This window comes from Bombus flavifrons, chromosome 7, assembly GCF_040668555.2.
Source record: "Bombus flavifrons isolate JBK064 chromosome 7, iyBomFlav1_principal, whole genome shotgun sequence".
Taxonomy (NCBI): domain Eukaryota; kingdom Metazoa; phylum Arthropoda; class Insecta; order Hymenoptera; family Apidae; genus Bombus; species Bombus flavifrons.
The window spans coordinates 16,620,044-16,634,898 of NC_138448.1; the positions used below are offsets into that span (position 1 = coordinate 16,620,044).

The window sequence follows — 14,855 nt, forward strand, 5'->3', positions numbered from 1 at the left end:
ACTTTCTAAATATGCTTTAGGAAATATTAGCTAAATATACAAAGTTCAAAAGAATGTAAAACATAATAACGGCAATAATTATGATACAACAATTTTCTTTGTGACATTAATAATCTTACTCAGAAAAGAATAAAATACCAGCAGATATAATTGAAAAAATAAGTATAAAGAATGATTTTACTTATTTTAAGTATTCCAAATAAGATAGTTTGCTACTCGAAAATTATATGATTCCTATATAAATTCATTCAATGTAAATACTTCTGTACTCTATGCATACAATAATACATCAGAGAAAGTTTCGGACAATAATTTACTGCATTGAATATTATTACTATATTTAGATCTCATGCTGCAGTATATATAGGATAAGATATATCATTCCAGAAATAGAGATATGTAGAATAAGATATTTCATTCCAGAAATTCGCTATACAAGTCTGTGTGCAATGATTGTATAGATATTAAATTCCACTAAACTTTTCTTTTTTATAACAAACACTGCTTTAGAAAAAAGCATTATCATTAGATTTCCTTAAACAATTTCTCTAGGTTCCAATATAAAATTTATGGAACAATGCCAGAAACCTTTACATTTAGATTGTTAAACTATTGTAGAAACTATTATTAAATTAAGAAACAAATATTTTACGTATCAAATAATTTTTCTAAAAAGTTTTGTATCCATAAATCGCATTTTTATAGTTTTACAACAAACGAGAAAATGTGTTTCACGTAACACAAATTAAATATACTGCCTTTTTTCATATTAGTGTTATTATTATATTACTCAAGGTGAAGAAAGTTTTATTACCGTCTTATTTTTATTTTTTCATTAATTATAACTTTAAAATGCATTTTTTTAATTATTATTGTTTATAACCATAAAATATCAAGATTTTTTAATTGATGTTAGTTAAAGGACATAACATGGAGGACTTCAAATAAAAACTAAAGAATAATATTATTTTATAATAAAAAAGAATTGTATTTAAAAAAGCTAAATGAAAGTTTTTGAAAATTTTGTTCAAATAACATTCCTATAAAACGCTTGAAATTCATAATACTTCGTATTAAATTTTAATGCACATCTAAAATAATTACAAAAGTATATAATGTTTCCACATATTGTATATTTTCTAACTATGAAAGAAAGAAAGACATGAATAGTATATATGCATTGACTTCAACAAAGTTATAAATTACACAGCGGTTCTGACATTATTGCCATTCTTAAAATAAAAATTCTTCATTCGTATGATAATATTTAATACATTTGGTAATCAATGTAAAATTAAGGTGCTCCAGTAAGTGCCTAATGTCATATATATTTTAATTAAATTCGAGCTCTTAATTTTTGTATTTTGGATATACTACGGGCAGTGACTATAGCATCTTTGTAAAAGAACTTGTTTCGCATATAGTTAATATAAAATCATCGGGGATTATGAGAATTCAATTAAGCTTAGTGTGCAAATAGCATTATGTATGGCACAAGGTACAGATCAATATTCATTATAGTATTGAAATTGTATTGCCAATGTTTTTCTTCATTCACACGTACTTATGATACGAAAAAGGATCATTGAGAATGTATATAATTAGTAACGGGTGCAAGGTATGCATGTTGTTTCATAATATTCAGAAAGTATACAACTAATTGCATATTAATATATCTGGATAACTTGATTTATTTACACTATGCCTTATTTAAAGTCCATGCGCCTACTTTTAAATGATAGTAATGTTGTCAGAGAATGTTTTTGTTTCCATTAAAGTACACCATACAATTATAACAAATTTTGTATGTTATCTATTCCCAGCTTTTATTACCAAACAGAATTTAAAAACAGCCTTATGTCAGTCAAGCTTCTCGTATTTAAGATGTATTAGACTCGAATTGTTGAATATTTTGTAAAACATAACATTTATCATTCCTCAAACTATGATATATGACAATAACTAATTAAAATTAAATGATAACGACATAATTCAAATACGCTTATCGTCATGAGGATACTGCAAGTGATAAATAAATAAATGAACAAGATCTTACATGTTGGTAATAGATATTAGAAATAATAAGTAATATGTTATCGTAATCTATTCTATTCATTAAATTTTTGTTGCGACTCTCAAAAGGTAAAATGAGACACTTCATTGATGTTATGATCTTTTGTTTCACTTTTCAAATACGTTCCATAACGACCAAAAAAGGGGGGATTGACAAGTTATTTTAAACTAATATTCAGGCTTGGGACTAATCTGTATATCGATGTAAGCATAAATAATGAAGCCCAATCTTAAAACACTGCAATCAGGCCTGTGTAATTTTTATACAATTAATAGAAGATGATAATCATTTCACATAGCGTTTTTTTTCTTTTTTTTTTTTTGTTGCAACTGTTAACTGCATTAACAGCCCATAGCCATTTAGAGTAAGAACGTTTAACCATACAGACGCTTAAAACAAATTTTTCCCGTACTGCAGCTTTTTCAACTTATTTAACAGAAAACCGAATAAGTTTCCATTAAAAGACTTTTAAAATCAAATTAAATTTGATCAACTCTCTGTTATTTACTAACAAAAATGTCATTTATATAGAAATACCTTCAAATGTAGTATAATATGTCATTGTAGTAGAAAAGTAAATTGTGATACTAAACAAAATTTTTAGCTTCTTAGATGTCCTTTGATCACTTCATCTCAAATTTTAGACATCCATCTTTGGCACAATATATTAATTAAGCAGAAATAGATTATATATATATATATATATATATATATATATATAAGTAGAAAAAAGAATAATAAAACAGCAAAAATGTATACACTTTCCATCGCTACAAAAATTCAGTACATAATCTGTCATTATATAATGAAAAACTAAATAAACATGAATCGATTCATTATTTAAATTATAGAGGAGCACGGTTACAAACAAGTTCTTTTTCGAATTACTCCTAATTACTTAAATGTAGTAAATTCTATCAGAAGAACAAAAATGAAAGGAAAAGATGGAAAACAGAAAAGATTGAACAAGTGTTGAGATATTGTTTGCTAAACACAATGAGTATGCATACATTGTTTTTATGTCTAACATTTATATATATGTATACATATATATATATATATATATATATATATATATATATATATATATACACACACACATACAATACACACACGTATGTATATTTTATATATATATATATTTATATAATATATATATAAGAATGTATCTATGTATGTATATGTACCATTAATGAAAGTAAATTATGATGATATTGTTACGGTGATGAAATTCAGTTCAGTTGATTCAATATTAGTGTAATCATAATTAAAGCACTTGCATGTGCATATTTGTCTCTAGCACTCGCACATTGTCTTTTCACTAAGGGAAATAGAATACTTCACTTCACTCTTTAGATAACACTTTTGTACACAAAGCAGTATGTATCTATTTTTCTTTTTTCTTTTCCTTGTAAAACAAGATGTAAGAAGTATAACAGTTTCACAATTAACAGAGAGGCAGTAAAATAAACGGCTCAGTCCCAACTGGCGTCGCTCTCACCCTCTTCTTCTTCCTCCTCCTCGTCAGAGAACATGTTATCATATATATAATCTGGATCATGTAGGAACTCATCACGACTTCTTTTTCTTAGCCCCATTCTACGCTTCTTCGTTGTTAGGGCAAGTTCGTCTTCTGTCGTTCTCTCCTTACGAAATTCGTAGACTAGTGGATAAATATATTCAATTGCAGCTTGGACAGCAGCAACATTGGGAGCTACAATGTACATTTCAGTTTACTCAATAAACATAATAGTTAAGATCGTATACGAAAACAATATATTTCCTTATAGATTTTTACTTCAATCTATGAATATTGTTTATGCCAAGCTATGGATATATTTACCAACCGTCCTTCAGTGTTTATAATTGAATGTCATTTGTCCGTGTGTTACAAATTGATTTTTCATTGCATATTTCTGAATGAGACATTTTCTATTCTAAAACACACTTGCGATCTTTCATCCATAGCATTGCATAAATAACATTGCGTTAACGAGATATTTCATTCGCGATTGCAAAAGAACTAGTAATTTATTCAACGCAAACTTTAATCCAATAGTAAAACAGACCTGTTACAGTGACACTTCCAGTAGAAAATATTTTCAATGTAGCTTTTGGTTCCTTTAATTTGTATGTGACACCAGGATGTAATTCTGGCTCGTAACTAAATAAAACAAAAATACATGAAATTTTTTGACTATAATACATTATCGATATAATAGATTATATATAAAAGGGTATATATCAAAATCATTGTTAGTCAATCAGTTCAATTAATCCTGTAAATAATATAGGTTTACTTAAACACACATAAGTATGCTTACTCTGCATTTTCTTTATGACATGATGAAAATGACGTTATCTTGATCGCAAATGGCATACAGCATGTACCCAGTACATTAACCACTCTATAATTGTTAAATCGTACTTTAAATCCAAGCTTCTGAAGTGAACGAGCAAAGCGGCGAGCTGCTACCTTTGCTTGAACTTCACTAGTTGCACCGGTACATGTTACTTTGCCAGAAGACCATATAGAAGCAGTAGTATATGGTCTCCTTAGTTTCATAGTAATCATCTATAACATGCATGCATATACTAAGAACATTGCCTATAAATGTTATTCAATATTTCAAATTATTTAGAATCTAAAAACTTATCTATCTATATTAAAACCTAAAGATCAACTTGTTCGGCTAGAAAGTTTCATGTAGTCTTAAAATGTATGTATATCTCACTTAAAATTGAACTATGGCTTTAACGATCTTGAAAGGAAATTTACGATACATCCAACATATTCTGACATTTTTAATTCAATATATATTAAAGCATAGTTATATTCTCAAGTAGAAATTAATATTATATCAAAATTATACTAAGATCATTTTCATTATCATACAGATAATGTATGTTATATAATCTAGGAATGGGATAAAATCAAGGAGTGTACCATCTTATTAAACAATTAATCATAATCTTCTACTGTTAATTACAGAAAACTAAAAGCCAAATGTAAAATATTTATGATTAATCTATAACAAATAACTTTATATCTTCTTCACATCTTATTAACACTGATACTTTCTCCTGTTACTTTAATGTTTAATATTTTTCAATAAATTTTTATTCACTGCTTAAAAAAACACTGTGAATTTTATTAAAGTATGTAAATTGTTGTATGTAATTAAGAAAAATCAAGTATGTAAGCGTTCTAGTAATGTAATTTAAATTTCCTGCACAGAAACATTGAACAGAAATTAAAGATATAAAAATTAAGCTTACATCACAATCAAATATATTAAATATAATTAATTTGCTGCAAATGTAAACAAAACATGACTGCTTCAAAACATACCCCATTCTCTCTTCTATATTCCACATTAGATCCATTTAGTGCAATTTCTCGTAAATTTAAATGACACCTAACACTGAAGCTGCAAACTACATTATTGATAACGATATCCAATTCACGAGGTTCTTGTTCATGAGGCTCCATGTAAGGTTGGATCTGTCCATCAAATATCCTCTCATCTCTTTCTTCTTTACATATGTTGGTATTGTCTAAATTCTTTACATCCTCTACGTGATTTATTGATGTGTTTGTTAAAGGTTTCATGCCATTCTTTTGAATAGCAGTTGCCATAATATATCCCTACAGAAAAACAAATAAAAAGGAAAAAAGAAAATTGAAACTATCATTATCCTTTGTATATAATCTAACATAGAAACATTAATTAGTAGCGTTACATCACTTATTACTTTATACAACATAGCATTTTGTTTTATGATTTTATAAAGTAATTCTTAAACAATAAAGTCCTGGTTTTTTTTTTTTCATAAAAGCCAATTTTGTTTGATTTAGGTACTGGGGAATAGAATATCTATTTGTTATATCACTAAATTAAAAAAATTACTGATTAATTATGATAACATCGCCGTTTGTTATGCCATTAATTATCAGAAATATTCATATATATTGTATCATTTGAATTATTTGTAATTCCATCAACTATTATGTAAATCAATATATACTTTAATCTCAAATTTAATGTTAGGGGTCCGCAGTTCCCAATTTAAAAAATTTTAAGTTTGTATTCCTCAATTTTCAATGACTTTTCATTTATATTGAATGCTCAAAACATAAGAAGCTCAAAAAATCATACAAAAACAATAACTGAAAAATACGGTACCTCGAAAAAAAATGATCTTATATAGTAAAATAAAGGTTCAAGTTTCTTTCTCTAGAAATTTAAATAACTAATAATGACATTTTATGTAAAACAACATGATGTTACTGATGTTACCTCACTGGAATGATATATGATAAGTATGCAGATACGTCCTATAAAAAATATATCAATTTTAATTCAGAAAGATAATGAATTTCCGGATGAAGTTAAATTGAAATTCTACGAAATTGTTTTAAAATTACTACAAGTGAAACATAGCGGAAATGCGCAAACATTTAAAAGAGACGATGTTTATAGAAGCACGCGAACGTTTAATGAAAATTTTCGTGAGATGTATTTCAAAAATGCTGAGAAATGTTCGAAAGGTTTTCTCGGATGTTAGATGAGGTGACAGTAAGAAAAGATGAAAAGCACAATTGCTATTCCTTATAGCGTTAAATGACTATAGTACTAAATTAGAAGATTAAAATCTCGATCAACAGCGGCAAACAAAATAGAAATCGCACTCACTTGTGCCTATGTTATATGCTTTTTTACTAAAGATAACTTCTTTGTTGACAAGTGCCAGGAGAACGCAAAGTTAACTCAATAATCACTGCCATTGTTTTCGGCCATCTTCACTAGACTAGCTACTGATCAAAGTCACGGACGCGGCAATGATACATAAAAGAGAATACTCATTGGTAAAGTACAGCCGTGTAATTTCCCTAGTATACTTTTAAATTTTCCACTAACTGCTAATTCTATATAAATTTATATATGTTACATCTTCTTCAGTAAACTGTATCAGTATTTAAATAAATATTATATTTTCTATCTTATTGTATGTTAAGTATGGAAATGAAAATATTACCAATAAATTTAAATATTGCTACTTGGAATTTCCCTAATTTTTTTCTAGAACTTAGATGCCGATGTTTCATAAGATCTTCACCTTATTTTAATTAATTAATTAAAAGACGAATACATAAAAATGATTAATAACAAAGAAAACATTTTTACATAACCTATTATATTTTCTAATACTACGATTTGATTGTAACAAATCAATTATATATACGTTTACGGATTAATCTAAGCAGTTGTAAATCGATATCGTGAAATCTATACCTAATGGCAGTTTTCGTTAATATCAAACTACTATTCATGCAGTTAATATCAAAAACTATTTTCAAAAAAGGAAATGGCCAGATGCAAGAAATATAGAGGAATATTTTATTAATCAATATGTTTATTTAATAAAATTACGAGTATAATAATAATAGTAGTAATAAATAATATAATAATAATAATAATAATAATAATAATAATAATAATAATAATAATAATAATAATAATAATAATAATAATAAACTTAGTATAGCAGTAGTAATAAACTTAGAATAATAATAAATAAGCTTTAGAACAGTTTTATTAAAATTACTGATCATTGCAAAAAGTGTAAGAACTAAGAACAAGCCGTGGAAAACCTTCACAATATATACGATGTAATTGTCATTTGCGTGATGTAAGTTCGCAATCACATTTGTGGGATAGTGTAAAACCATGGACATTGTAGAACCTACCGCAGTGTAAAGTTTATACAATTTCAAATAATTCCAACAAATACTACAACAGTTCGATTTGCATTTAATGCTGGATCTTTATGAAGCAGTATAATCAATTAGAATCTTTTTTCACTCAATTTTAAACTAAATCTACCAATTAAATTGAAGAAATTGTCATTATATCTTGTAGTAATGGCAAATAATGGTATAATAATTGTTTATTGCAACGTAATCGTCAATAAAAACATCACGGATTATGGTTGCTTATAGAAATATAATCGTGTTTTAGAGGATAATAAAAGCGAAGGTTCGGCTGAAATCGAGGGTGAGAATGAGAATGATGAAAATGAAGAAGCGGAAAAGATTCTTATCATAGATCCTGATAGCGATGTTCGTTTTTATTATTCCCTTACTACTAACTTCATCAATAACAACTTGAAAGTTTATAATGACATAATTCTTTTATATATATGTAATTATTTCATTAATGTTCTAGGAATTAGATTTCAATCATTCGAGACTAACAAAATTAGAAAATTTGGAACCATTGAGGAAGATACATAGATTGTGTTTTACGTGGAATCTGATAAAGAAAATTGAGAACCTTGATACACTTACAACTTTGGTCGAGTTAGAATTAAGAGATAATCAGATTGTTGTTATAGAAAACTTAGATGCTCTTGTAAATTTGAAGTATGTTACTACATTCCATATAAGTAAAATAAAAGATACATTTTCTTTTAGTAAATATAATAAATAGTGAAATTATCAAAATAATATCCTAAATTTCTTGGACATAAGCAAATATTATATTTTCAGACTTTTAGATTTATCCTTTAATCGTATTAAAAAGATAGAAGGATTGGACAACCTATTGAATTTACAAAAGTTATACCTGTCGTCAAATAAGATTCAGTGCATTGAGAATCTGTCACATCTAAAGAACCTTACAATCCTTGAGTTAGGTGATAACAAAATAAGAGAAATAATTAATCTTGAAGCACTTGAAAATTTAACAAGTTTGTTCCTTGGTAAAAATAAGATAGCAAAGATAGAAAATTTGGACTGTTTACAAAATCTTCAGTTATTAAGTCTTCAAAGCAATCGCATTATAGAAATAGAAAATTTAGACGAATTAAAGAATCTTGATCAGTTGTATTTATCTGAAAATGGAATAGCATGCATCCGAGGATTATCAAATTGTACAAAAGTAACAACTTTTGATCTAGCAAATAATAAAATAAAAAAGATTGAAAACATTGAACATCTTGAAGATTTAGAAGAGTTCTGGGTAAGAATATGATTAAGAGCTGTATATGCAAATATTAAATACTATTCGATACTTAATGTATTTTCCAGATAAACAACAATGAAATTGAGGATTGGACAACTGTAGAAAATTTAGCAGTTAATAAGAAGTTACAGACGGTGTATTTAGAGCATAATCCTATTGCCAAAGATCCAAATTACAGAAGGAAAATTAAACTGTTGCTGCCATGGCTTGTCCAATTAGATGCAACACTTTGCAGATAGACAATATTGTTCCGCAAAGTAGACCTCTTTGATAATTCTTTGAAATTGTACCTATTGATAATGTTGCCTATCTCCTTCTAGTATTACTTTAAAAAATTATGTATGTACAATTCTATCAATGAGAAGTATGAAATAATTATGTCTTTTTAACTAGAAATGCATTCCTTTTTTTACGTTTTATTAGCAATTTTGTTGATATCACATTGTTAAACGACTGAAATTTGTCATTGCTTTCAACAAGAAAATAATATAAATGCTCAAGGATAATTGTTTTCATAATTTGTACAAAAGCTTTCGAAATAAAAATTTAGGAATAGCATCTTCTTTATACCTTCATATGATTATACAGTATAAATATTTTTCTTATTTTACTTAAATTATGGGTACATTGACCTGTTCTGTAACATTTAATATTTTGAGGAACTTCTCTATATTGTTCTCTTATTATTGAAAAAACTTTATATATCTTGATACAATAATTTTTAAAAATTGTATGGAACTTTAATTGAAAGATGTTCAATATGTTTATACGAGAATAGTAGCATAAGCAATAGAAGGAATTATTGAACAGTAATTGTGTGAAGACATTGTTGAAACTAAATTGTTTTAAAACCACATACTTCAATTTCTACTTGTAATATATTCGTAACAGAATACTCAATGTATTTATTTCATATTTCAGTGTATTGTAAAGTATATGACTATTGCAGAATCTTTACTACATTAGGAAACCAATTACATTCTCATTTGATTAACTTTTTGCGCAACATACAGTACAGGGCAAAAATAAGTGGATGAGATAGGGGAAATAGATATCAATGATGTTTCATTTCATACGGATTGTTTGCACAGAAATGTAAACGTTAATTTCAATTATTTACCAAATAATGTAGTTCGATTGAACCTCATTGATAGTTCTACCATCTGTCCATTTATTTTTGTCCCCAGCCGTATACCCTTTCATTAAATAACATAACATCGTGTACTGTAATTTTATGCTTATTGATATATACATGTGAAATATATTGAAATTATGTAAATATGTATTTATTAAGTGACTCACATTCACAAATATTATTATTATTTCCGTCAAAAGCCTTGATCGTCGTGCAATTTTTACTTGAATAACTATAGAACAAATCGTTGCAACATTTATTGAAAATTATTTTACTGAATTTATGGATGGGACATTTCCACGAACTCTTGTGACAATTTAAATGATTTTGCATTTAAAAAATTTGCGATCATGTACACGTACATAGAATAAATTAAATATGTAAATAACAGGAAATTTTGCTAATTTTTATGAATCGTTACACTCTGATATATGTATGAATATGATACACTAATGATTCCACTAAAATCTAATTATGTACAAAACTAAGATATTGTTATTTAATTATTGTATTTAAATTTTCATTGTACGCTCATACATTCACTATACATATAATTTGAAATATATATATTTGAGTAATAATTACAAATAGTGATAATTATGTAACAAAATAATTTTGGATGTCTACGAATCTCAGTATAGTTATTAATATTTAAGATATAATATATGCAAAAGAAATGTGATTTATTAATTTAATGATTACATCATGTTTCTTGCCCATATTATTACATTTGTTCCATTCTAGACTTAAAAACTTGTAGAATTTAATTAGTACAACTGTTCCTAAAATTATTACTTTTAATGTAAATATATAAAATGAACTCGAAACTTTATTGCCGGTTCAAATTAAAATTGTAAATTGAATTTTTGTTCTTAAAAAAAAAAGAATTTTACAATATATTTTCTTATTTTTTTTATAATACTCTTGTTAAATAAGCGAAGAAAAGTATATTTCGATCATTCAATACAATATAGAGAACAATTAAGTTGATTAGTACTCAATAACATCTAATTATTCGCATTCTTTTTATTTCTTGCCCTCTCTTGTATTCCATTTCTATCATAGTGAAGAAAATGAAAAAAAAGCATTGAATTTTGTTTCAGGACACAACTTTTACCTATAGCTTTTATTTATGTTATGTGATAATTTTCGACTGGTGAATTTAAAAATTACCCCTAAATTCCCAGATCCAACATTGATCATTATCTATCTCATATCTGCCTTCCTATGTACATGTCGGAGAAGAATTGGAATTGTGGGCGTTCGATGATCCTTTACTTACTTTACCATCGCGGATTTAGCTAATGTTGATTGGTATTTGCGCCCGGGAAACGACCGGCAGGTTAGTACCGAAGAGAGAGGCGCACCAAGAAACAGGAGGAGGAAGGAAGCCATTCTAATCAAGGTGGAGGAAGGTTGCGAATGGCTTCAGGTTTATAAAAGGGTAATGACGGTGAGGAGTTCATTGGAGGGAGCCACGGGGGTCCGTAGGACGAGAGCAGGCCATATCCTCATTGAATTCGAGAGAACGGTGGTGGTTAGCGAAGCGGCGGCTAAATTGAGAGCTGCCTTGACTGATAGTATGAAGGTGGCCGCTCTGGTGAACAGGGCGACCCTACAAATAAGGAACATTGATCCCCTCACCAGTAAGGAAGAGCTGGTGGATGATATCAGATCGCAGTGGGGAATCGAGGAGAATATAGACATAGAAGTCAAATCTATAAAAGCGGCACCATGGGGCACGCAAGTGGCGGTGGTGGTCCTCCCGGCGAGTGGAGTGCCTAGTGATGAAAGAGAGAGGAGGCTGAAAACAGGATTAACTATAGCTTCTGTAAGGCAGTTAACCAATATTCGGCGTTGTTATAGGTGCCACATGTTGGGGCATGTGGCGGCAAGGTGTACCGTTGCATGTCCTGGCAAAGAACTGTGTAGGAGATGCGGCAGCGCCGAACATTTAATGAAAGAGTGTAATAAAGCTCAGAGCCGAGATGCGCCATGTGTTTGAAACATGGAGGCATTAATGTAAGATATATAACGGGTTCGTTGGCATGCCCTATGGTGCGCTTAGGGGTTAGGAATATTAGACGGGGGCCCAATTAGGATCCTACAAATAAATTTAAATAGGTGCAGGCTTGCGCAAGACCTGATGATGCAGTGCGTATGTGAAAGCAGGGTGGACATAGTGGTCATCTCTGAGCCCTATAGGCAGTTGCCTTATTGGTTTAATGACGAGGGTGGGGATGCATCGGTATGGGTCACCCTGTTTAATGGAAAACATGCGGCGAGCGAGACCCTGATAAGAAATGTAGGGATTGTAGGGGTCAGGGTTTGTGACGTGTTTTGCGTCAGTGGGTATTGTTCCCCTAATAAGGGTAAGGAACAGTTCAATGATTATTTGAAGGAACTGGAAGGGGTCATAAAGGAGGCGAGGAAAAGAGCACCGGCGATTATGGTTGCCGGTGGCTTTAATGCGAAATCCTCGGTGTGGGGGGGCTCTAAGACGGAACGTAGGGGGACATCCTGAGAAATGGAGGGACTAGCTTCCCGGATATACTTAGCGTTAATAGACGAATGAGGCTGAGTTGGAGGGGGAGTAGGGTCCTAGATTGGTACTCAGTCTCTGATCATTTTTATATTGAGCACAGGTTTAGGGGTAATACTAAGTGGATGGAGGGAGGGGGGGGGCGCTTTTAAATACTTGACAAGAGAAATGGATGTTGAGGGTTTTTTAAGTAAATTTGACGGAGTTTACAACGGAAATGGTCTTAAATTTGACGAGACGGCATACGGCGAGCGACTACAGAAGAGTCTGGAACATACGTGTGCCGTGGACTTGAAGAGGAGATACCTGGCGAGGGCGAAGAGGAGCGCCAATTATTGGCGGAGTGATGAGCTCGCTACGTTAAGAAGGGAAACACTAAGAGCTAGAAGAAGAGCCCAGCGAACGGTGGCGGCCCGCAAGGATGATGCCGAGGTCCTGGTGGCCGAATTCAAGGATGCTAGGAGGCGATTGAAAAGGGCGATCGGGCGTAGCAAGGAGGAGAATTGGAAGGGGTTCTGCGCCACCTTAGATCAGGATCCATGGGGCAAGCCGTATCGTGTAGTGAGGAAGAAAATGATGCGGTCGGCGCCAATGGAGTCCCTGGGTAGAGATAGGGTGGCGGGTATTTTAGAAGACCTCTTTGTCACCAGGCAGGAACCGCGACAGAGGATGCAGGAAGAACTAAGGATCCCATGTGGGGCACCCGACGGAGAAGAAAGATTGGAGATCTCGGAAGAGGACCTAAAGATAGCCGTCGGAAAGTGTGATCCGAGGAAGGCGGTTGGTGTGGAGGGGATCCCTGGCGATATTGTTAGGATAGTGGCGGAGCGAAGAACTAGGACGTGTTCCTGGACGTGCTCAACGGTATTAATAATAGAGGAAGAATACCGGCGATATGGAAGGTAGCTATGGTAGTCCTCATACCCAAGCCAAATAGAGACCCGACAACGTCATCGGCGTATAGGCCGATTAGCATACTGCCGGCGTTGAGCAAGGTGTGAGAGCACTCGCTGAAAATGCTCATCGAGAGGAGCGTTGGTCAGGATCCCTTCCATAGGGACCAGTATGGCTTCAGGAGAAGGAGGGGGACTCTTGAAGCCCTGGAGAGGACGGTCGCAGTTGCTGAAGAGTGCAGAAGGAAGGGCCTGGTGTGCGTTTTGGTCGCCCTTGACGTGAAGAACGCCTTCAACACCCTAAGGTGGGAGAGGATAATAGAGGAGGTTCGAAGAAGACGGCTACCGGGACGGCTACAGCAGTTGTTAGCGGACTATCTGGCTGAGAGAAGAATACTGGTACACTGTCGTGACGGTGTCGTAAGGAGGAACGTCTACGCGGGAGTTCCGCAGGGGTCGGTCTTAGGACCGTTACTGTGGAATCTCGTGTATGACGGAGTGCTGGAGGCGCTGGAACGGGAATAGGATACCGGAAAGGAAAAAAAAAAAAAAGAAAAAAAAGAGTGAGGGAAATAGGCTTCGTTGTTAATTGGTTATTTGCTATGGTGGTGGGTGAGGAAGGATGCTCACCGCCCTCAAGATAAAGTCGTTGGTGGGAGGCCTCACACGTGAGAAACAGAAACTTTCCCGTGTCAACCCGTGGTGGGCAATAAACTTTAGGAGACAATGCAGCGAAAGAATGTTTGTTAGGTTCGAAGGACCTCGACTAGGAAATTGCTGAGATTTATGGAGGGTACTTGAGAATATTGAGGGTACGCAGTAAGGACGAGCGGACATCTGGTTACCATCTTGCCCGCGGTGTGTGGCCTGGTCTAGGTAGAGTGTCGCCCGGCGTAACAGCCACAGAAGCAAGGAAATTACTGCTCTCCATCGTCCACCGTTATGCGTTATTTACTGTGTATTATTTTATTTGTATATATGGCACTTTCGGCCAATACGCGTACTCATTTCTATGACTGTGTTGAAAATATCAGAAATAGCCAGATCCGTATTCCTTTATCGGTGAATCTGTCGATGTATGACGCCCTCGTGGATTTTGACGAAACCTTTTTAATTACTTTGTTACGATGTAAATGTAATATGTAACGAGAAAAATGATGAAAACGGGCAGTCGGACCTCAAT

The 14,855-nt window shown here is 31.9% G+C and overlaps 2 protein-coding genes across 3 annotated transcripts; one reads left to right on the top strand and one right to left on the bottom strand.

The window, feature by feature from the left end:
* Positions 1-1,113: 1,113 nt before the first annotated feature.
* On the bottom strand, positions 1,114-6,929 carry Trf2 (TATA box binding protein-related factor 2). The gene is made up of 5 exons (XM_069117477.1): positions 6,772-6,929; positions 5,427-5,723; positions 4,399-4,649; positions 4,144-4,238; positions 1,114-3,788 (listed from the first exon to the last, which is right to left on the bottom strand). The coding sequence occupies exons 2-5, from the start codon at positions 5,712-5,714 to the stop codon at positions 3,550-3,552; spliced, it is 873 nt and encodes a 290-aa protein (XP_068973578.1). The 5' UTR covers positions 5,715-5,723; positions 6,772-6,929; the 3' UTR covers positions 1,114-3,549.
* Positions 6,930-7,365: 436 nt separating this feature from the next.
* Positions 7,366-10,387, top strand: LOC138181629 (protein phosphatase 1 regulatory subunit 7). 2 transcript variants are annotated; one of them, XM_069116632.1, is made up of 5 exons: positions 7,370-8,013; positions 8,098-8,198; positions 8,305-8,501; positions 8,628-9,099; positions 9,168-10,387. In XM_069116632.1, the coding sequence occupies exons 1-5, from the start codon at positions 8,001-8,003 to the stop codon at positions 9,339-9,341; spliced, it is 957 nt and encodes a 318-aa protein (XP_068972733.1). In that variant the 5' UTR covers positions 7,370-8,000; the 3' UTR covers positions 9,342-10,387. The 2 variants fall into 2 exon arrangements, with proteins under 2 accessions (XP_068972734.1, XP_068972733.1); XM_069116633.1 differs by lacking the exon at positions 8,098-8,198 and having other exon boundaries at positions 7,366-8,013.
* Positions 10,388-14,855: the final 4,468 nt, after the last annotated feature.